Below are 24047 nucleotides of genomic sequence, written 5' to 3'. Positions count from 1 at the left end.
GTCTCATGAAACCTTCCAAATCCCATTGTAACAACCCTGAGATGTGTGGATGCACCACTGTCTGCACCACAAACAAATCCTTCCCTAATTACTCTGTGTAAGAGCACCAAACATGTCAGTTGAAAAAAGTGCTTCCATTTGCCAGGATGGCTGTTTTTCTCGAAGGAAGCACAGAACAGGTATTGTCTCTGAATGGAGGCTCCCTGTATTTAGAAGTAAAAGCTTGATTTCCTTGAACACTTCTGCACCTCAACAGCTCTTTGCACTGCAAACATAGAACTTGAAGGGGAAAGCTGCCTTGAAGATTTTTATTTTCCAACTCAGACCAGGCTTCAGGAAGGAGAGACAGCATGGTATGTATAAAGGTGTTGGCTGGCATGAAGAAGGATAAAGCCTATTTTATAGTAGATATTTAGAAATGGTTCAAGAGAGATATTTGTGGTTTCGTTTTTGCTCACATGAACAAACGCTGCTTTCTCCTCGTGTCTTCATACCGCCTATACTCCTGGGAACCCATGGACACCTTCCCTTGGGAGTTCTACAGCCGTGGATCAACACACAAGTGCCTCTGTGTTTACATTCATGCAAAACTGGTGACAAAAGCTATTCCATTAAAGCAAGGATTCTCTGTGTCTGCTCCCTAGAGATCAGACACTAAGACATTTTTTCCCTAGGCACCCCCCACTTCCTACTGCCTCAGCAGGAATCCTTAAGGAGAGTGAACTATCCATAGCCAACCACCTTCATTTTCTGATCCACAGTGGAAGACAGAGACATGACCACCTCATACTGTAGGCTGCAATTGATATCAAATAAAGAGACTCAAGGCTCTTATTTGGTAGTTATTATAGCAACTTCAAGCCTGTCTAAAACAGTCTGACTCTCAATTCAGCCATTTCACAGCAAAGCTGAGACATCCACAGTATCACCTGAAGGACACACTACGCACTTAAAATCCTTCAGTGCCATAATAATCAGAGGTATTTAGATGTACATTAGAATAAAATTTCCAGAATGGAGCAGACATTTGATGAAGTTAATCTATATGGAGGATTAAAAAGCTGTATGTTTTGTGCACTTAGCAGGAAAGTATAAAAATATCTTTGTATAAACCAAGCAAAGAGAAGGAGAAAATAACATTTATCTGAATATGCATTCAGACCAATGAAATGAGAAGTTCATGGTCAGCAAAATTCCAGCCTGATACTCCAGGTGGATTTACACACATCAAGTGGAACTGTGAATCACTGAAGTTAAAGGAAACTTTTGCTTTGACTTCACTGAGGCCTGGAATTTTGCCAAAGAAAATTATTACTGTGAAAAGTCAGAGTGTATGACATTACTATTCTCACACATACAACTGTATCATTACAGTTTACTTACCAAAATGCTGTGGTTCTGTTCTTGCACCCGGCTGTTTAAAGGGATGCACGACTTTTATCTCCACTGGTGGAAAAAATGATGGCTTCAGACTAATTGTGACTGCAACTTTTCCAGTGTACTTGTTGGCTCTCCATATCATACCAGATTTCAACTCTGAATAGTACAGGTGCTCAGCAAAGAGAGATATACCAAGCAATTGATGTCTGCAACATAGAGAAGATAACATAAAGCGGCACATTACTTGATACCTATATATTTACTCACTCATGCATTTTCTGAGCATATTGTTCAGTCAAGTTCACTGTAGATAACCTTTCTTTGCATTTTTACGTGTATCTTGTATCGTCTTACATATATGAGAATCAGATGAGGTGCCAGAAACATTTCCAAACAATCCACTACCCAGAATCCTGCAGATTTGCAAGAAATAGATGCAGAATCGATGCCTTGCATTTCTCGTAGGTTATATGAGCTGTTGTTCAGGACTGACATAATTGACAGAGAAAGCCTAGGTATCACCCTGCTTTTAGTGAACTCAGCAACTACAATGGCCACTTGTTTGTTGAAGGATGTAGGCCACGTAAGTTCCCCCATTTCCCGATTTCCAGCACTTGTTCTGATTCTTCTGACTGTCCCAGGAAATCAGGGTGGAGATGGAGGGATAGCAGTAGGGCATTCCTAAAATCCGTCTTGCTGCTTCCCTTATCGCAGAAATTGAGTTTCCATTCACTGGTCAGTTATAGCAACCAGCAGGAATCACAAAAGGGCCCAGTTTTAAACAAGAAGGAAAGCAGAAAAAATACTGAAAGGGGGATTTTTCGGCCTCCACTTTGCAGTACATATTCCAGGTGGAAAAAGGAGAATCCATATCATCCAAGCTCAAAGGGCAAGTGTTGATGCCCTAGTGAACATCAGTCAACTGAAGGGGAAAAGGGTAAGGAAAAATCCAATGTGACTGTTGGTAATGTAGGGAGAAACCACCTTTGTGTTCATCATATGCAAATGGTGAGCTGCATATTTAAATTATCAGGCCAGTGAAACCATACATTTTTCTCATTTTGCAGCTGGCAATCCCTGTTATGCATACACCACTCCAGCCATACCAACAGAAACTGCAGGAATGTAAGGGAACATTTTCCTAAGTACCCCACTGAAAACATGCTCACCATGGAGCATCTGCACCACTGCAAAGCATGAAGGCCAAATACTAAAGGCACCCAAAGGACATGGGTCCAACAGCCCCCTGAGTCGCGTTTAGCCCCAGCACTGGGGAGCAGAGGGGAGCAAGTCTGTTGCGTAGGACGATTTTCACGCTTGCGGAGAGGCTGAGCATAGGGGGTTAGCTGAGCCTTCTCCCCAGCAGCTAAGGAGGACAACAGGCTTAGAGGAGGATAGGAAAGACCTGATCTAGCTCACTCTCTTCAGCACAGCTGAGACACCTGAGCTCACTCACGGTGACCTTGGACAAATCATTTAATCTCTTTGGTTTTGGCTTCTCTATCTGCAGAAAAAGGCCACTAATAAACACTTGAAGAGGATTTCTGAGGATTAAGTAGTTATCATTTGCCAAAAGCTTTGAAGATGGAGAGTACTGAGTGGCAGTATTATCTTTACAACAGTGACTTTTTTCCATTTTCCTGTCGGTAGTTTTAGATTTACAGTTACGGGACATTTGCACTGCACTTTATACTCCTTATTGTGTTATGAACTCACAAAATAAAAGAGATAATGAGGAAGAGAGATTAAAGACATCCCTGGGGAATGAATGTTTTATTTCTGACAAGTTCAGGAAAACTCACCGGACAGAATTTTTGAGCAAACGAACAGCTCCACCATCATAGTTGCATGATCCAATGTGGGAAATCTCTTTCCTGTGGTCGTGTTGGATCCAGTAGAGCCTTGTGTCAACCAAATCTAGTGAAATAGCCTTTATTTTTTCTGTGGTTCTTAAAAGAGTCCTCACAATACTTCCAATGAGGGACACTCGGTGTATGTTGGAAACTGTACCTTCTGAAGACCAAAATACTAGCCTGCAGGCAAGAGAGGCATGTTTTGAAGAAAAAACAAACAAAATAAAACAAACCCACATTTGCAAAATCACATCAGTGCTACACTAAATTTTTCAGTCTTACCACAGTGCTTTCAGAACCAAAACTAAAACTAAAGCAAGGGACTTCCTTAATATGTATTCTCCTATTCCAAGAAAGCCCCATATAAATCTCCCTTTAACATGGTTCTATTAAGAAGGGGAATAATTTTTGACAAAAAAATGTTGTCTGCTTGACAGAAGGAATATTACCCCTAAAGTTTTGCTACAGTTGTTTTCTTATTTTAATAAATAGGTTTCTATCAGGGGCTGTATAACTCAATGAGATACTAGGAATTTCTCTCAAGTAGGTCAAGCAGGAGTCAGCTCAGCCTAACCATGAAGCACTATTGTTTGTCTCTCTGCTTTGTTTGCCCATATAGTCAGAGAAGGAAACTGGAATAACCTCTCAAATCTACAGGGAACTCCTGCAGAGTTGGGAAAAGGCACATTGCACATCTTTGAGGCAGATACACATTTCCCTCTGTCTCTGGGGAGGAATCTATCTCCAGAAACTAGTTGAACATAGCACTTAAGTGCTTAACTTAAAAATACAAATTCTATTATTGTCCTCATTTCTTTCTACCTCCCTGCTGGTTATAGCATCCAGACTATGCTGTCGTTAAGACGTAGTCAAAATATGGCTCCAATACTCGAAACAGTTATGCACTGGAGCTACTTTTATGTCAAGTTATTCACGGACCAGAACCCAGATTTACCAATGTGACTAAGGTTAAAAACAGTTCTTCCAAAATGGCAAGTTATCCCTCATTCATGTATATTTTATTTTTTAATGTTTGCGTTTAGATTCTTTGCTTGGTTTCCTTATGCACAAAAATTCCAAGAAGCATTATCATTTTGCCTTGTCTTCACAAAATTGCAGAATATATATGTACAAAACTGTGTAGAATAAAGCCAGATTTACTATGTTTATGTCAATCATTTGTTAAAGGCCCCCAAATGGATTAGATCTCACTGACAGGGGACTATACTAAACCAGTAGGAAGAATCAGCCCCTGCCTCACAGATTTCCCCCACTGTTACATAGTCTACAGTTATCACAGCTTATAAAATGGGTAGGTGAAAACAGCTTTCCAGAAGGACAGCACAATTTTATGCTGCTGTTTTTAAACACTTTATTAGCATCTGCTTGCATTTGTATAGCACCTGTTACTTAAGAAACATCACTACTCTGGAAGTTTGGACAAATGCTAGGAATCACTTTTTACAGATAAGAAACAAAGGTGTTTATAGTCTCTATGCAGAACTTTTGCAAATCAGTGTAGGGACAGGATGTGATAGAAACAAACAGGAAGGCAGAAGAATAATGAAGATTAGAAACCAGCTTGACTAATTGCCAGCCTTTACTGTATTTGCTCTCTATTTTTCTTCAGTCTTAATCCTTATTTTTCAACATTTCTAAACAACATTAAAAATTAAATCAATCTTATAGCAATAGTTATGATATTACTACTAAAATAATCCTATCACTGCTTATATCCAGACACATATTTGAGGAAAAAAAAATCTATTATTAGGGTATCATATTGCCCTTCATTACTTAAAAGTTGTACAGAGTTGAAGGAAGAAATTGCTAATATCAGATTTAGCTCAGGTTTATGCCTGTGCATGTAAGCATCCTGTGGGTTTTAATTAACTTTACATTAAAAATAGAGCCCTCAGAGTTTTCACACAAGCAAATTGCCATAGGGCATAAAAATGATGTTAGACTTCTTGAATTCTGCTTTCTTTACAGTTTATCACTAGCTTACCGGCCTCCTTGTAAGCACATGAATACAGCTTTTATGCATAGGGATCACACCCAGGTGAATATATGCACTTCAGTCTCCTCAAACTCTCACATAAGTTCAGCAAGCACATTCCTATAATGCCATTTGTACACGTTTCGATGGTATTTGACACTGGCTTTGAGGACTTCTGAATATTTTGAAGATTTGTAAATATTACATTCAAAAGCAAATCAGGAAAAAAAACCAAACACACAAAACAAACAAACAAACAAAACCAGGCTGATGTTCAGGCCTTTAAATTCTATCCAAATGACCAGACTCCAAAGAGTATTCATAATGCTACTTGCTTCAGAAGATTGGTTTATTTATAAAGGTACTAGGAAAAGACGCATATATTTATAAAGGTACTAGGAAAAGACGCATAAACCTTAATATTAAAATAGTTTCACACACTGCTGAGCAACTTTACTGCAAACCAAAAGTGGCAACGAAAACATGGTGTTGCTGTACAAAACAAAGAGAAATTAGCATGGAGAGCTCACTGTGACAATTCATATTGATAACCCTTGAGGAGGCCATATCTCTTATGTGACCACGGTTCTCAGTGTAAATGTCTTGAAGCTAAAAGAAGTATCTTTATGAAGGCCAAATTACTAGTGACACAAAGCAGCAACGGTAAATTCAGAACCAATATTCAGAGCAACTGACAAAGAGACAAGGGAAACAGGAGCAAAACTGTTTAGACCTTTTTTCGGAAAGTATACCAATTTATATTCTAAGTGTGCTAGATTTGGGATACAGGGGACTCCCAGCATTTACAGGCATCATTTGCTGCTCCAATCCTGCTTCCTGCTGCCCTGAAACTTTGCTGTCTTTGAGAGAGGACCAGCAATCTCTCTCTCCCCTCAGCTCTTCTCACTTGCAAAATTTTCCCTGATGAGCAAGAGGTATAGATTCTGCACTAGACTTCAGTGGGCTTGTCTCATGCACTTCTCTATCTCTTATATGCTTATTAATCTTTTATCCTCTTTTGTTAGAACTCAAGGAGATGTTGGACTATAGATTATACAGTGTGAACAGGCTAGTCCAGCAGCCTATAAACCACAATGACAGTATTTTGAGTCCATTTCAGTGAAATTACTAACCTAGTTAAATTACCTTTGCTCAGCATCAATGGTAATCTTCGTGGGTTGACCAACATCTCTTAGAATAACTCGGCGTTTCTTCCCATTCATGTCTGTCGCTTCTATTGTCGCTTTCTGTCTGTTGGCCCAGAGAATGTCTTGATTTATCCAGTCAATAGCAAATCCTGAAATGCCTTTGTCTGTGTAACTTAGTCTCTGTAAATAAACAAACAAACAAACAAAAAAGTTGCCATCAAGAAGTATCCTAATGATTACCCTAAACTTGACTTTAAATATCGGGAATAGAGTGCCAGACTGAAGCTTCCCATTTCATTCCTTCACCTGCTTCATTTTCTCTCAGACCTGTAGATATTACTCATTCTTTAATCACTTTCATTTGGTCTTTGTATTTACACATACTCCTTCTGAACTGAGTGACCCCCTGCGAAAGGAGGAAACTGCTCTCCATAAAAAATACACTGGACAAATCTTTTAGATACAATTTCTTGCTTTTGGCACACTATGAAGCACCCAGATCCATACCATTACAGATGGAAGACTTCCTAAAGCACTGTTGCTGGACCCTCATCCTCAAAAATCAGTGTAAAACACATCAGTGAAGACTCCACATGCATACAGGAACACTGGCATTCTCTCAAACAAAAGAAGGCTCTCACGGCATTAAAGTTCAGACACAACAACCTGTCTGCCCTTCTTAATCAACCAGATGCGATGGACTACACAGCTTTTTCTGAACAAAAGATGAAGTGCTAAAAGAAGCATTTATGCAACCATAGAAACCAATAAAAGGTTTGAGAAAAACTGGGTAGGAATTCAAGCACATTCTTCTCATACCATTTGTGTCAGTTTGAGTTACTTGTCAGTTTGACAAACTTCCATAACACCAGGGATTATTTTAAAACTGATAGAAACATTATTGTCCTCAAAGCCTTAGTTTGTCTGATTTTCCTCTCCTTCATTTTTAACTCCCTTTCACTTGACCCACAGAAAATACTAAATGTACTGTGAATGCCAGCAGAATAGCCTAGATTCAGGACCATAACTATAATGACAGCAAGATTATTTAAGAAGTCTGAAGTGCTAATCAATGAACAGGAATGGCAGAATTCTACCTAAAGACCAGATGGTTTCCATGGGTGGTTTTATGACCATTAACTTGGAGAATTCCAGAGAACTGATTACTTTACCTCTCGTTTTGAGCCATTCAGGTTGATTCTTTGAAGTAGTCGCCTTTCAGAGTCTACCCAATACACTTTCTCTTCTGTATAATGAAAGTCCATAAGTGTTGAGTGACCGGTATCAGCCACCAGTCTTTCATGATTGGTCCCTTCAGTGTCAATTCTAAAGATGGCATTTCCATGGTTAAAAAGCAGGAATGGTGCAGGGTCTGGTGTGGAGAAAACACAAAGAGACCAATTAATAGATAAGCATTGCACCTTTGCTGAATTAAGCTCTTATCAGTACTACACTAGCCAGAAAGAAAGATCAGGATATAACCATCTCTCTCATATTTTAATGATCACTTTTCAGGCATATCACAGAGAACCAATAAGATATAAATGTAATGTTTCTTTCACATTTAATGCTGAAAGTTAGGTCAGAAATCTGAATTATGAAACTGAGATTGCAGTGGTTGTTACCACTAATCTCAAATCCTACAGCCTGGTCAGAGTTCAGGAGAAGCATTGCATGCATGCATTATGCCACGGATGCGTCTCCAAGTTGAATGCCACTTCCAACTATTGCACGATAGCCAGAATTTATCACAGAGAGGTGGTCTGGAGTCTCACTTGATCCAAACACGGAAATTGAAGATCACAAGACAGGACAAAGAAAGAAGCCAGAGCCTGTGGAGATTTCTTGTGATAAAGAAGGCTGAAGGAAACCAAAAGACCTGTACTTAAAACTCCTACAGCTCAACAGCAACATCTTCTTTCAGACAGAAACTGGATTCATATTTAGTGAAGGATGAGATCGTATCAGTAACTTAAAATATGTTAAAATGAAAAGCGTTCCAATTATGGCCCAAACTCTAGAAATCCAATTAAAGTTAAAAGTGATGAGCAGCAAGGACGGTCCAAGTGACCTTAATGCAGCCTTAAAGCCAGGTGATAAGTATGGAAGTACAATTAGTAGGACATAATTGTTGGGGCTGCAGATTACACTAAAACAGTCTTATCAAGTCCTCTTTGTTATTTTTAGAGGATCACCATAGGACAGGGTTAAGATTGCTCAAGGAACCTTAACTGTATTTCCAAAGCACAATGGTATTCATTTAGACAATCTGAATATTATAGATGTCTATCAAGTGTATAGCAGAGGAAAAGAGTTTTATGTAACCAGTCACATTTTAGCCTTCATTTTAAAAAGAAACTTTTTTTTCTAATTAAATAAAATAATTTGGGGATATACAGCCTAGTCTTTAATTTATCTCTAAAATAACATTCAAAGAAGAAAGCCCATCATGGTGGTAGTTCTGGGGATTTATAACATGTTTGCCTGAAACAACAGGTCATGGCATACAAGTAATGCTCTAACCAAGTGACTTTGAAATGCAATTGTTGATACATGTCCAAGAGAATGACAGCTTGCAAGACTGTCTAATCACTTGTTGAACTGATCTTCCTGTAATGGGGAGTGACTCTCCATTTATCAAGGATGGATGTCACCAAAGACGCACTATCATCAGTTTTCTTGCACATATACTTTTGAAAATTCAACTGGTTTTATTGACAAGTTTTGCACCTTTTAACTAAATATCTTTACTATTAGCAGGAAACCTGTGGCTTTAAAATCAAGAGATGTCACTTCTAGAAATTTATCCTGATGCTCCGTCTTCATTATGATTGTAAGGTTATTTGATTCAACCCCTTTCACAGCAGAGGAATGAGACCAATTTTGATTTCTCCAAGGAAGGGCAAGTTAGGCAGAAAGTTCTGACAAGCACCCAAGATGTCATTTTCCTCTGTTCACAAGGAAGATGATCAGCACTCCGTTTCTACACTAACAGACTGGTTTGTATCTGAAGTTTTCAAGCTATTACCCAGCTATAACAGCTGCATCTAGGATTTTAGTGACTCCATTTTTCTGCTGCTATTTGCACTGAGCAACCCCATGTGAGAATATTTAAACTATGAAGACTTGCATTACGTAAATGGTAAATGAATGGTTAAGTGTAGCAAGGTTGATTTATCTCAGGAATTTGACAGCTGTACCGCCTGCATTTTCAGCGATTAGTCAACCAAGACCATTCATATACTTTGTTTTGGTCCTTTCCACTCTCTGAATTTCCTATTAGGCACCTATGAATGAGGGCTGTAAATGGAACAGGGACCAAACAAATTGCAGAGGCACCAGTCAGATTTGGGACTTAATTTTATCAGGGGTTTTTTAATGAACAGGTAAACAATACCTGCATCAAAGAGCTTCCTGACGGTATTTCATTTGGTGTACCTCCTACAGAAGGTTTTATACCCAGCATTAGGGCTCCTTATCCATCACAGTAGCTCCTGAATTATAATTTGATTTCTACTGCTGCTATGTTAGTAATAACACTAAAAAAGATGAAGTCCTCCAATGTTAAGGTAGGACTGTTCCTTGAAAGATACCTGTGTACAAATGTCGCGGTGAGTTAACAAGTTTGTTTTCACTTCAGTTCAGAAGTGAAGAGTTTAAAAATTATTTGATTTTTTTTTTTAAAATATCTGTTTAAAGAGCTAGAGATGTTTAGGCAGAACTACAAAAAATCCGGCTTGGGTCTTTGTGAGTCACAAACTGCTGTCAATGATTCTAGGAGCTGACTAAAGTAACCATGTTGGTGCCAATTTGGGAGTTGCACAGCACACTTTGGTTATGTTCATGGTTCCAAAGGCTACATGCACAGGGACTCAAGTACATCGCCTACTTCTTGGGTCAGAAACATGCCCTGTCACATCCCATCTCTGCATTAGTGAGAGTCCTGGGTAAATATTAGTCAGAAAAAGAAAACCTGAGCTCCTGGATCAGATGGGAGCTGTAGGGTACTCCAGAGAGGAAATAAAACCAGATATCCAGGAAACTAACGTGACAGAAGTGAGAGGTGATCTTCAGAGCACTCCCACCTCATACTCTACATGCAATATAGGGTTAAACCAATCAAGAAAATCCCACTAGATTTTTTTCCTTGAGTAGCATCTGCCAAAGAAAAAATGAAGTTTATTCAAAGGCCCTAACTGTAGATATGTTCCTCTTAGAAGGGATAAAAGGTTTTAAAATTTAAATGTATCTTACAGATTCAAAAATCAATTTATATACTCAAGACAGAGCAAGGGAGAGAAAGAACTCACAATAGCACTCATGTTTATTAAGAAACCACCAATGGATCAAACCAAAAAGAAGGGCTTCCTGCTTATGATTTCACAGCACTTTCCCTAGAACCTAAACACACTGGAAACACACCAACACCAACGCATTGAAAGAGACCAAGGTAGCAAAATCTTGTGTACTGCCATGCTTTCTTGGAAGCAGTAAGGACAGGATACGACAGCTTACAGTTCCAAGCACACAGAGAGAGTTTGTCGACTAAAAAGGAAGTCATTGTTAGGTCTTATTTGTTTGGTTTGGGATGTTCACTCATCATCCCACCACCATACTTTCCATTCTTCACCATCACTTTTCTGTGGCTCCTGGTTTGGCCTTGCCACTTACTCACACAGTAGAAGAGGCAGTTTTTCCATCAGCAAACCAGAGCAATCCAGTTGGTGTCCAGTATGGACCAACTGGGCTTGGTTCACTTTGAAAAATACTGCTAACTAAATCTCTTAATGTCTCTTTTAGTTATCAAAAGACAAAATTACCTTACCGTTCACATAGCAAGATCGTTTGTCAATATCCAAAGTGTAGCCGGGCAAACAGGAGCAGATGTAGGACCCTGGAACATTGATGCAGGTTTGGCCACAGGTTCCCAAACCACCTTCAAAGCATTCATCAATATCTGAAACAGGTTTTTGAACAGATCAGGAAAATTCAGCTAGCAAAAGCAGCAAAGAGAAAGAATACCCTTGACATAGTTATCTAATAATAAATTAGTCACAAAATTTAATATCTCATCATTATAAAAGGAGAGGAGGATGGCTGGGTATTGATTCATGCGTTGGTTTCAGAATTATTTTGTCCGTTGTCATATGCACAGTGGTTTTTATTTTCTTTTAGAAGACTGTCCAGGGACATTACCGATCTCCTGGTCTCTGATTGCCCAAACACAGGGAACAGACTTGTCTTGTACTCCATTTCTGTGATTTGCATTATCACTTGCTATGCAAATGCTGCCTGCAGCTGCTTCCTTCTATCTTTATCCCTCTTTCCACAGTAATAATTTTGCCAACAAATTAACAAGCTTTGCAAAACAGCAAACAGACTGCCACAGCACTGAGTTCCACATTGAGCTCACTGTAGTTTGAGTCAAATCTCAAACACACATACAAAACACTAAAAAGCCCACTATATTCTGACAGCAACAAGCCCAAACCAAGGCAACAAGCAAACGAATTAGAAACTGGGCTTTTAACTGGTAGATTAGGCTAGAGCTTTTAGGAATTAAAACATATTTGATGTATTTACGGTGTTTTATCAGGCCTTGAGGCAGTAACAATTAAGTCCTAAACTAAGGACTTTATTTTTCAAAAGAAAGGTCACCACTGAGGAGCATATTTTACACTAACGGGGGAAAGAAATTAACCCCTTTGGCAGTACCATGAATGACTGTCCCAGAAAATTTAAATAAACTTTAGTTCCTACTGTAAACAAATGCATCTGATAGTAACATCCCAAGGCTCTTGTCATCTGGCAGTACCATATCCTGACATATTTCGTGGATAACCACAGTGAGAGTTGCTCTAAGGAGCAGCCTTTTTCCCATCCACAGACTATTTGACATCAGTGGCTTTCGTTCTGGATTTTATAATCTGACTTTGATTAAGTCACTAAATGACACTGATTCATAACCAAAACTACATGTATGTATTGAGTTATTCCAATTATAGCTCACAACATTTTTTTTTCCTGTATTTCTGATCAATAATTTAGGGCAATGGAAGGAGCTTCTCCTTGGATAACTTATTTTAGGTGATCATTTGAATCAAGTGCAAATTACCACGATGCTTCAGGAGGTCTGTGAGTGTTAGGTGAGGATTCCCCAAGTTCAAAGAAGGTCAGAAATGGCACCTCATGATAACTACGAGGAGCTGCAGTTTAACCAACTCACATTAGCACTTCGAAAGAAACTATCTCGGTAACCTAGGAAGAGATAAACAATCAAATCTGTGATATCCCATGCGTCTGGGAACTTGTCTCCTTTAACTGCTTTAAAAAACTACGTGCAAGAAGTGCTTAGGGATTTCTTCTGTGTCAGGTATCAAAGTTGTTAAAAAAAATGTCAGCACTTCTTAGCCACCTAACACATCAGTGAAGACTAGGGAATATTTCCTTAGTGTTTTCAGAGTTTTCCACAACGTTATGTTCCACATAGCAGATGAACTAATTTGATAAAGTATGAAATATAATCACAGCACATATAACTGATTTATGTTGAACAGATTATGAAGGTAAAGCAGAAGGATTTTCAGCAACTTCATTCCTTAAAGCACTCTAATTCTAACCCACAATCTTCTTCAAACAATCAGCTTTCAGGAGCATATTTGCCCACATGTAGTAGGGAAAGACCTGCTATTCTCCACAGTGTTAAAAGAGTAACTCCTCCAAATCCCCTCCAGAAAGTTTTGCCTGGCTTAGAATTTTGTTAATGGGCTACAGAAACCATGAGCTCCAGGTTTTCCAGTTTAAAACTAGCCGCTCCTGGCTAACACTGCCTGGATGTCATTAGAACTAAAGGGCTCTTAGATAACCCATGCAAGAGGGCTTTGATGACCGCAGCTCGTTGTCACAGCTGCTGTCAGCTTTGGCAGAGTTGTGGAGGAGCCTGCAGGCATGAACACTGTTTGTATCCCTCCCTGATGCTCTGCTTTTCAGACAGAGTAACTGGCTGACCAGGGTGGACACTCCATCTGATCTAGTCACCTATACAAAAGCAGGTGCAAGACTGTTGGAAAAGGCTATAATATAGTTGATGTTGATCAATGTACTCTTATGACAATAGTGGCTTGTTAAATAAACCTGATGTTATTTCTCTGAGCAAATCATATATGAGTGATTGCTAAACACAGAGGTCATTTGACTAAGCAATGTGAAGCACTGATGAAAGAACTATTATTCAATCACAATAAAGAGCACATTAAATAAAAATAAGCGAGACAGGCCTGACCTACAGATTGTATCAGGAAGACTGCTTACTCTGAAAAGGATTTGTGTTCATACTGGACAGAAAGCTGATCTCTTAGCATGTTACCGGGCAAGAAAAATTAAATAACAGCACATACAAACACAGGAAAAATTAATGACACTGGGGAAATAATTTTAATTCTATATATGGCAGTGGTCAGACAATGTCGGAATGCTGTTTGTGGTTCTCAGATACAGGTTGTTAAGGGATCCTGAAAAATTAGAAAGTGTATAAAACAAGGATAAAAAGCCTGATTTGAGGGCAAGGAAAAATGCTTTTCTGTGAGACACTTAAAGAACTCAGTCCACTCAGATCATGAGAAAGAAGTTTGTGAAAAGGATTGATCACAGTAGATCAATAACTTCACAAAGAAAAAGTAACAGATTTTCTAAAGGACACTATAATTTTTTGCAGGGAAGATTTAACAAGGACTGATGGCTGAGAACTGAAGCCAAGGAAATCAAATTTAGACATCAAATTCACATTATAACAGAAAAGTGTGCTTCACTAAGGCAACTAGCTAACAAGAAAAACTGCGAAGTTGTGAAAAATATCAGTGGATATTCTCAAGTCAAGATCAGACTGGGAAGACACGTTTTAGTCGAGCACAGGTTACTGAGCTGTGTACCAAGGTAACTGGACAATGACCTGTTATTTGCAGAATGGATTTTCCAGCTTTATATGAGTGTACAAAACTGACTCTCCAAGAAAAAGTACATTGATTGATCAGGCTACAAAGAGAGGATTTCAAGGTTATCAGTCTGCTCATTTTCATCACCACCAAAGTTCACATAATAAAAATCCCATGCATACTGAAAAGCAAGCAATCACCCCAGTTGAAGAAAGGCTATAGTGGAAGAATAACCACGCAATAAAAGATGAGAGGTGCAGCAGCAATAGGCGGCTTGGCTACCAGAGGATGCTCCTTCCAGCGGCAAAGAGGAATCACCAACAAGAACAGAGCTATTGTAAATCACAGCGCAGCACTCTGAACACTCAGCTGTGATGACGCTAACAATGGAAAAGGGTCCTATGCTTACCATGCTCCTTCTTTGCTAAAACAAAACAAACCACCCCACAAACACAAGGCTGTCTCTTAAAGTTTAGGTGAAGTCAGTCATAAAACAGCCCATCAGGTGTAACTAGCAGTGCCTTCACCTGCACTTCTAGCACCAAACAAAGTGTGGAGTTGCATCTTGCTGTAGCTGTTATATGTCTCCTGGCAACCGCTTCCCCCAGTGGGAACTTCACCCTGTGAAAGAAATCAGCTTAGTGAGCACAAAAGCTGTCTGCAGTGCCCTGACAGCCAGCCCTGAAAGGAAGAATGAGGTTCTGCTCAGTTCTCAAAGGCTTCTTTATACAAAAAATGCCATGAGAATCAGCAAAACGATGCATCATTTCATCGTGATGTTGGCAGCTCTCAATGACTTTGCATACAAATATGCTGCTTTATTGAGTCCTGAGAAATGCTCTGATTGTGGAAGGTGAAGCATTAGTATGCCTGGCAGGGATACAGAGAAACCACAGTGAGTCAGAACTTGTGTTTCATTATGGCCTCAAATACATATACATTATATGCATAAAATATATGTGTGCAGATACAGCTGCTCAAATAACCTCAGTCAGATTTGGTTCCTGTAGAGTTGGACTGGGGGTTAATTCAATCAGCTATATCTACCCACCACCATAATCTTTTCAACAAGGTGAAACATGAAATTTCATCTGGGTTACAAAGAAAGCAGCCCATCTTTTATATCTGTTTTGTTAAAAGCATACCGTTCAAAGAACAGAAGATAGCCAGAAATGGCAAAAGATGCTTCATCTATCAGCAGGTCACAATAAAATAGACTAGGCACAGCTCAGTACCTTCTCTCTCTAATTTTAAATGAGGTTTAAAGTACAACATGATTTCTCACAATTTCTGAGAAGATAAAGCCTGTCAAGTGCTCAAATACTGTGGTAAGAAATCCAATGTGAATATAATAAGATGGTTATCAACTCCCGGACTCTTCCAGTCCAGAGCCACAGAGGTGATCATATCACAGATATGACAGTAAGAGGAATCGTGTGATTTAGTCAAGTACAAAGCAGAATCAAATTCAGAATCAAAATAAAATTCAGAAACCACTTGCAGACATCTTGAAGAGAAGTGGCAAAAAAAGATCTCAACGGACTACAATGTTTTTAGTTTTTTACCTTTCAGCACTCAGATCTCAAGGGTTTGGGCACTGAAATATATTTTGGTTTTGTCTCTGAAATAAATGCTATGTGTAAATTAGTGAGTATGAAATGGATCTAATTCCTGGATAATGCAACTTTCAACATACTGCTACTGGCTTGCTTTTCAAAGATGAAGTTCATGAAGCAACCATCTGGCCCTCTTTGAAAGGCATCAGCAAACACCATTGTCCAGCTCCCTTTAAAATTAGGTTTCAAATTAAATACTACAAAGTAGCCAGATTTCTTTGAAACAGAACAAAAAATTACTATCTGCTATTTTCTACAGAGCAAAAAAATGATGAGTATTGTTGGATGAGTCATTGGTCCTAGAGTCTATCCCTTAGCCCACTTCAGGATTAAGCTTTATATGACACGTGATACCATTTCTGTAATTTCTTGCAACACATTCACCTCCTTCCTATTTTGATCCAAGTTTTTAGAGCTAAAGATAATCCTTCTCCACATTCACCTGGATCCAATTTCCAGAGAATTCAAAGAGAATTGTCTCCTGAATTGATCTGTGGCTTCAGACTCATGTTCAAGAATTCCTGACTACTATCTGATAACAATGTTTTCAAACATCTTTCCCCAGGGCAGTGTAATGTGAAGCAAGCTAGCTGGAAGACAGCTACTGAAAATAAGCAAACGAGCATGTCTCAACTGCAGCTCTTCTGAAAAACAGAGGGATATAGTGAGCTCTCAACAGGTTTATCCCTATGTCATGACAGGGTAGACAACACAGCTCCCCATTTCATTGGGTCTTATTGTTCCTTATGCGATGTTTGCAAAGAAAGGATAGCTGTGAATTAGTAAGGTTCTGACATTTCATATTTCTCAGAATACATCATCAGAAGTTTTAACAATGTGTCTTCAGAAGGCTGTATGGAGCAAACTGAAGCCAAGATTTAGCTAATTAAGGTGAACTTAAAGGTGTAATACAAAGGGGAATAGCTTAATATTCCACATTAACAGTGCTTCATGGAGAAGAGTGAACAGCAAGAAAGAAAGAAGGAAAGCTTGAGACACAGAAAGAAGTATCTGACCAAAAGAGCTGACCTAGAAAGCTGCAGTTGTCACCTTCAATTGCAGGCTTTAGCTCTTTAGGAATGTGCAGCACGCTAGCCCTGAAGTGACAAGGCCTGATCAGTTAATGTCAGAAGTTAGCAGAGATGTGCAGGATTTAAGAACCTACAATTAGGTGTAACTTCAATAATGTGGGCTGTGTTTTGCCTTCTTCAAAATCTTTTTTACAACATAATTATTTAGAAAAACAACAACAAACCAATCTTCCTTAACTTTAAAACTTACAAAGTGGGCATTCAAAATCATCTCTGAAGGCAAGGTACACCACCAGCCTTGCAGTATCCAGAGCATAATATATTCACCTAGGATAACCCAGGGCTAACAGGCACTAGTGTCTAGTCTAAAATTGATAATGCAAGGAGCTGTTCTGGGGGCTTCTTCAGATAGGCAGTGCCATGTGGGAAACCTTTTGGTCTCAAGTGGGGAGAGCATCTATACACCATGAGAGAATAAAAAATACTGTTGTTAAAGTGGTACTTCAGGAAGGCACAGTCAGTTGATTCCAAAGTGTTTGAATGTGTTAGAAATCAAAGTTCTCCCGCATTTTTACCTTGTAGGAAGAATAACTCCTATGTATCCCAGAGCGTTTTTCTTTAGAGTTAGAAGGTTCTATGTTTTCACCGGGGTCTAAGGAAGACCCCAGCGTAACTTACAATGAATTACTTAAACGTAACAAAGTCCCCAGTCCTAACATCTGTTAAAAATATTAAATCAATATAGCAATGTCAAGAATCGCAGAAATGTTTCCAATTCTACCATAACTTGCCGATAAATTGATATGTTAACTCACCGGACTAGTCTTGTTCTGACCTCCTGATCTGTTCTCCCATACTTCTTTCCTCTTAAACCATGCTGTTGTGGGACACATGCCCCAGCTGAAAGGCCTCTCCTCTCTGAGATACCAAGTCAGGATTCAAATAATCTCTCTTAAAATAACTATAAAATTATGCGAGACATTTTAGGGTTAGATTTCATTATCCTTCCACAGGATGAGAAGATCTTTGATCTTTGAATATCCCTAGAAATAAAAGGAACTAATTAAGAAGTTAGCTATTTAGCAATGTAAGAAGAGCATGACCTAGACCTTCATCTGTAGTGGCAGTATGGAAAACAAATCCAGAAAAGCCCACACACTTTCCAGCAAGTATCACTTGTAACAGCTCACTAACAGAGAGCAGACACCTTCTCAATTCAGGGTAGTCCATCTGGCTGGCAGGATGCCACGATGGTCCCGGATGAATAAAGAACATTTTACAATTGATATATTTATTACAGCTCACTGAGAATGGCCGCCAAGCCACAGTTCAGCTTGCTGTCATTGTTCACAGTTCAGTGGTATGAGTCATGTCTCCCACTCACCACTTTTATCCCCACTATTACCTTCAAAGCCTGCCTCCAGCTTCCTACCACTTGCTTCCACCGCACCCTCTATTTCACATAATTAATGAACTAGACTATCATACATCAAGTCTTCGGGTCAGAACACAACTTGTGTATCCAGCACACAGAGGAAAGAAGAGGGGAAATCCATTCCAACAAACCATCCTTCAGTCTTACATTTCATGTCAAAATTTCACATTTGCTTAATCTCCTGTAATCCAGCTGTAGCCTTTTAAATCTCAATATTTAGAGTGCATTTTGACTCATTAAAAAATAGCCAAGCGATCCCTTTCATGTCAGTAGGATTCCCCTGTTATACGGGATATCTTAATGGGGCAACCCACTAATGTCATAACTATTGTACATCCTAATTAACTTGTGGAAGCTACGTACATATTAGTAAACAGCACAGATGTACAGGAGAGGCTGTGTAAAGTACAACAGTTGCTGAAGAGATGACATACACACCGCATATATTGCAGGTTGAGGTTATGGAGAATGAGGTCTAGTCTGGTCCCATAGACTGAACAGCTACCAACAGCAGAGAGGATAGATGCTCTCCTATGGGAACACCTTCTGGTTTAAGTTGGTCTAAAGGAAATCCAGTTTGTGCACTTCATAATGTGAAGCCAAGCATAGTAAGAGGTGGCAGTACGGAGATTCATTTCAGAAGTATGCTTCTCATTTGAATTCCAGCATCAGTGTGGAAGCACCCTAGGTGTGTTTGGCTCAAAGATAAACCTTCAGTCAGGTTTATCTTCTTTACACAAAAAATACCTATCTCCTCCTCTCTCAATAGAAGGGCATTTAATATGCATACTTCTATTTTGTGCTTACAAGCTGGTATTTCTTGGCAGAATGTGCAGAGGAGGCACCTGTTACTAAATCACTGCAATCATGTCAAGAACTGAGTCAGAGCCTCTGAAGCCCAAGCAACCTAAGGCAAAAACATTAATTCCAAGTATTAGGTCTGTTTGCTTGAATCCTTACAGAGTGTTTCCTCAACTTCCTACTGCAAAGCCCACAACTTCATTGGCTCTGGCTTTCTGAAAGAAAAAAATTGGAATTCAGGGTGGCAGAATGGGGAGAACGGTTCTGTCATTCTTTGTCTTACGCTTGGTAAAGAATAGGAACCTGCATTTTACATGTTCGAAATTAGTGGAGGTGATTATACATAGTACTAGTATTATCCATTTCACCCAAACTTTAGTACTACAGTATCAAACACAGCTATGATTCATGTATTGTGTGATATGTATTATTAAATATAAACACACATATCTACATACACCAATAAACATAGAAAGAATAGTTTTAAAGTTTTATATATATACACACTAATACACACAATTAAAACGCTCTTTCTATATGCACACAGAAGTACAAAAATACACCCATACACAAATTGTACATATATAGAAGCACAAATAAGTACATGCACATGTATTGAAAAGACGGAGACATTAAAGCTGTGAAAAGAAATTTTGATAACTTGGGAACAGTTCAAATCTCCTAATGATCATGTAAAATTTTTCCTGTTTGCTGACAGTTAAACTGACAGACAAGTGACTAATTTCTGAAAAACACACTAAATAAAATTAGTTCTGTTCATTATGAGAAATACAAGATACTGAGGATCTGATTTATCAGTTCTGCCAGTATCACACAAGTAACCTGTAAAAAACTCCTGGAAAATTATAAAGCTCAATTAAGAGAATACAAATGCAACTTTTTTTAAATCTGTGAATGGTCAGCAACTTACCTATACAAGCAGAATTTTCAGTCTTTAATCTGTATCCATTAGGACAGTTCCGGTGCTGCAGAGTTGAGAGGCTGACAAAACCAATTTTAAAAACCACTGGCAAAAAAGCAACAACGAAGAGAAACATAATCTTGAGGGTTATTTGAACTGTCACTAGAGAAAAACTAGCTTGTATTCAGTCATATCCAGGACAAGATGAGCATGTGTAATCCCAAAAGGTTTCTGCAATCTCCTGCTTTACACTCAGACATCTTATCACAACACCAGGTTTTATCTTTGCCTTGCGTTTCTTGTCACTTTAGCCCTTACTGTGTCTGACTACAACCTTGAAGAAATTCCTGGGAGATTTCTTCCCCACAGACGTTGGGTTCTCTCTCTCACTCTCTTTCGTTTCTTTTCTTTTTTTTTTTTTTCTTTTTTTCTTTTTTGGAAGCCAAGTATGAAATGCCTGACACTCTTGCCACAAATTTAGCACAGCTTAAAAGCAAGCTCACAAGGATCACTGTGAATTTCCCTGCAACAAGTAAAGCTTCTGCTTAAAATCTTAAAAGAGAATTTGGAAAACTGTTCGCCACAGCCCTCAGTGGAGTACAAGGAGTGAGATCTCCAGGTACCGAGCTTCTCCAAAAAGCAGTTGCTTTTTACGTACAAACTTGGACGGGCTCCTCTTTTCTTTTTAAAGCTCTGCTTGCCCCACCTCTTCTCTTTTTAGTACCACTTGAGTGAACCCTGTGTTTGCAAATAGTAATGTGGTCAGTTCCTTACTACAGGGAACTGAGCCAGAATGCAGATATCCAGCCACCCGTATTAAATACACTCTGTTTAGAAAAGCAGCCCCTCCTGCTTGAGAAGTACCTGTGACATGCCAGCTAAGTTTTATTTCTCAGAGGTTGTAGGCAGGTTTATACCATAACTGTTCGATCATGATTAGCTGCATTCATTTTAATAACATCTTGTGTTTTACCACCAGAAACACACTTTGTAATCAAAGCATTCCACGCAAAAGTGGGGCAGGGAGGGAAAAAAAGATGCTCTGGTTTCTCCAACATATATCAACTGGAAATACAAATTGGCTTAAGGTCAGATTCAGATCTAGGGTGTGTGTTTGTAATTCTGATTTCAAAGTTGCAGCCATCTCTCTTATGTCTGAATTTGGCCCGTCTGCAGTTCCAGGAAAACACCTGCTGTCAGAGACCAAGGCAACATGTTCAGATTCTGCATCTCTCACACATGTTGCAGTCATTTATATGTACATATCAGTTCTGGAAGAGGCTACTGATGTGACGCAGTGCTCTTTTACACCTGTGTTGCTGAAGTAGATAAACTAGATAAATTCTGAGTGCATGAAGTTGATAATTCCTCCAGCATTTAAAAAAAAAAAAAATCTCCTTTTCCCCAGTACTTTTGCTCAGATCAGCAAAGCTCCAGAGCACAAGCAGAAGTGATTTGTTGAATTTTGAATGTGCTCAGATTTAAGTAGGTGTTTAAATGGTTGCCAGGCTGCACCAGCCTTTGTTGAGCCTCACTACTGTGAGGTATTCGGTTCTGTGGCTTTTTTCTTTCCTTTTTATTTCTGCAGTCTTGTGCTAGAATAAATTCTAATACAACAGCTGGAAACAGCAGCAGCACCAGACAGTAACCTACAGCTGTACAAGTTCTGTCCCTGGGAATTTCACCCTCCTGTATTTCTCTGAATTGATAAGAGTCCAGACTTGTACTGTTAGAAAATAAGAAGCATGAAACCTGATTATAAATTTGGCCTCTCTTCCTTAAAAGCAACTTTTTCTTGATATTCCTGCCGGAGTGTAGCCATATTCTGCTCACTCAGTCTTTATTGCTAAGATAATGCAACGAATTAAATCCGGACTGACAAATGGCAGCCATGTTTCCACACGCTCTGTTCAGAACTGAGTCTCTATTCTGCAAGCTATAAAATACAATAATAGAAATGTAATTTATGCAGGGCCAGACTCATGCCAAACAGCATTTGCTTCTCCAAATAGTCTCCTGGAATACAAGAGGGCAACCAATGTGAAAGAGCAATATAATGCCATCCCATCTAGGATTACGAGATCCTGCCCAGAACTGTAGTACCTTCCACATTAACCTCTTTTGCTAATTATGCAGCCATCAGTTCCTCCTCACACAATTTTCTTCAGTGTTTAAGCTGGGAGCATACAACCTAAACAGCTCAAAAGGAATGTGTCGCTGCTTTGTGACCAGCCACCAGCAGAGTGTTTGCCAGACAGTGAGGGTGGCCACCCCAGCACAGCCCTGGCTTCTTCCAGGGCAGACTCAGAGAAACTCACTGAAGGAGACAAAATGAATAAGCTCTCCCTTTCCTATTAAAACCCAGAAGCAATTTAATTTCTGTCTTACACTCATTTACACAAACTGTCATTTCTGAACATCTCCCCCAATCTCCGCCCCACCCACCTACCCCCCACTCCCCATCCCTCCCCCAGTTCCATTTCCCTTTTTGCCTTTACTCAAAACACAGCCAAAGGCATGTCCCAGAATTTCTCTTTTTTTCTCTGAGGTAAAAGTGTAGACAGAACTATCTGACACACCAATACCACAATGATCTTTTCTAGAAGAGAACTCTTCACTGCAGTCAGGTAATGAGTGGTTAATAAAGTAATTAATTTTACCATCCTGGAAGTATAGGGAAGGTTTAGAAGCAGGAAGAAAAAATCTCTTAATAATGGGATTAATTTTTTTTTTTACCCTCATAAACCAAATATAGCTCAGACAACAACTAATCTGCAGACCCACAATATGATATGATATGATATATGATATGATCTCTCTTGTATCCAAACAGTCAGAACAAGAGAAAAACATTCTGGGGAACCACATAGCACATGACTGACTTAGGACATTTATCAATGTGAGATGACTACATTAAGCCTCTATGTTAGCAGACATAAATGAGTAGTTAAAATAGCAAGTTGAAACAGCCATTTGGCTCTCTGAAGATAAAACTGAAGACAAAGCAAGTCATTTGTTACCATGAATAAGGTTTATACAGCTTGCTACATGAGAACATCTAAGAAAGGATCTCAGCAACAGGTATGGCATTACTTCAGTAACAGGGCCAAAAAATATATCCTCCCCATGGTTTTGTGCTGTGTTTCCATCCCAGGGATAGCTCTGTTTCACCCACAACAAAATATTTTCTACTGCACATACTAAAACAGCCACTCTAAAAGATTTCTCAGAACAAAGGCACTGGCTGAAATCAGATTTCACTGATTTTCAGAGTTGTTGAGCACTCACCATTTCCATTGATATCAGTAAGAGGTTGGAATTTGAAACATCAGTCCGTAGATCCTTCATCTATCTCAAGTATTGCCACTTTTACTCTTTTTAACACATGAGTTCTGGGCTGGGAAGATGAATAATTAAAATTACTTTTTCAGTCAACTTCTGTCTCCACATTACAGACCTTTTCAGATGGTTCATTCTTCTTGTGACCATGATGCTCTTCAGAAAATTAACTCCAGGGAACATGTTATGGTTTTGTTTTACAGGTGCCTCACTGGAAGAGAGTCGCTGCATTTACCAATATAATTCACTTTGTTAGATTAACCCCATTTCACCTGGTGTGTCTATTACACCAGTTTGGCATAGCTACGCAAACACACACCTGCATAAACTTACATCTGTGTATCACATCTCAGAGGCAGAATCAAGCGAGTTGGACAATAAATAGGAGCAGACGTAGAAACAAGCATTGTTATGGTCAGTTTTCCACAGCAAAAGCACCTGAGATTAACTCAAAAGACTGGAAATACCTGAGGTGTTGTCAGTGCCTGGTACTCAGCTCCTGCGAGCAGACTGCAGGATGCTCCCTGTGCTGCCAGAGTCAAATGCTCTGGAGAAGGCGATGGCTTCCTGAGCATGCTGCAAGCCACGTCTC

General features: G+C 39.2%; 1 protein-coding gene across 8 annotated transcripts in view; it reads right to left on the bottom strand.

Moving 5' to 3' along the window:
• The window catches only part of EGF (epidermal growth factor), a 62221-nt gene extending 41462 nt beyond the window's left edge, over positions 1-20759 (bottom strand). For all 8 annotated transcript variants that reach the window (XM_065634918.1, XM_065634915.1, XM_065634914.1 and 5 more), the window contains exons 1-6: positions 20126-20759; positions 11206-11337; positions 7553-7752; positions 6379-6560; positions 3183-3413; positions 1384-1586 (exon numbers count right to left, since the gene is read on the bottom strand). In XM_065634918.1, the coding sequence (XP_065490990.1) occupies positions 1384-1586; positions 3183-3413; positions 6379-6560; positions 7553-7752; positions 11206-11337; positions 20126-20252 (1075 nt within the window). In that variant the 5' untranslated portion in view covers positions 20253-20759. The remainder of the gene's footprint in view (positions 1-1383; positions 1587-3182; positions 3414-6378; positions 6561-7552; positions 7753-11205; positions 11338-20125) is intronic.
• Positions 20760-24047: the final 3288 nt, after the last annotated feature.

Source organism: Caloenas nicobarica, chromosome 4 (assembly GCF_036013445.1).
Source record: "Caloenas nicobarica isolate bCalNic1 chromosome 4, bCalNic1.hap1, whole genome shotgun sequence".
NCBI classification, from domain to species: domain Eukaryota; kingdom Metazoa; phylum Chordata; class Aves; order Columbiformes; family Columbidae; genus Caloenas; species Caloenas nicobarica.
The sequence above is the reverse complement of the archived record's forward strand: the minus strand, read 5'-3'. Positions and strand labels throughout refer to the sequence as shown.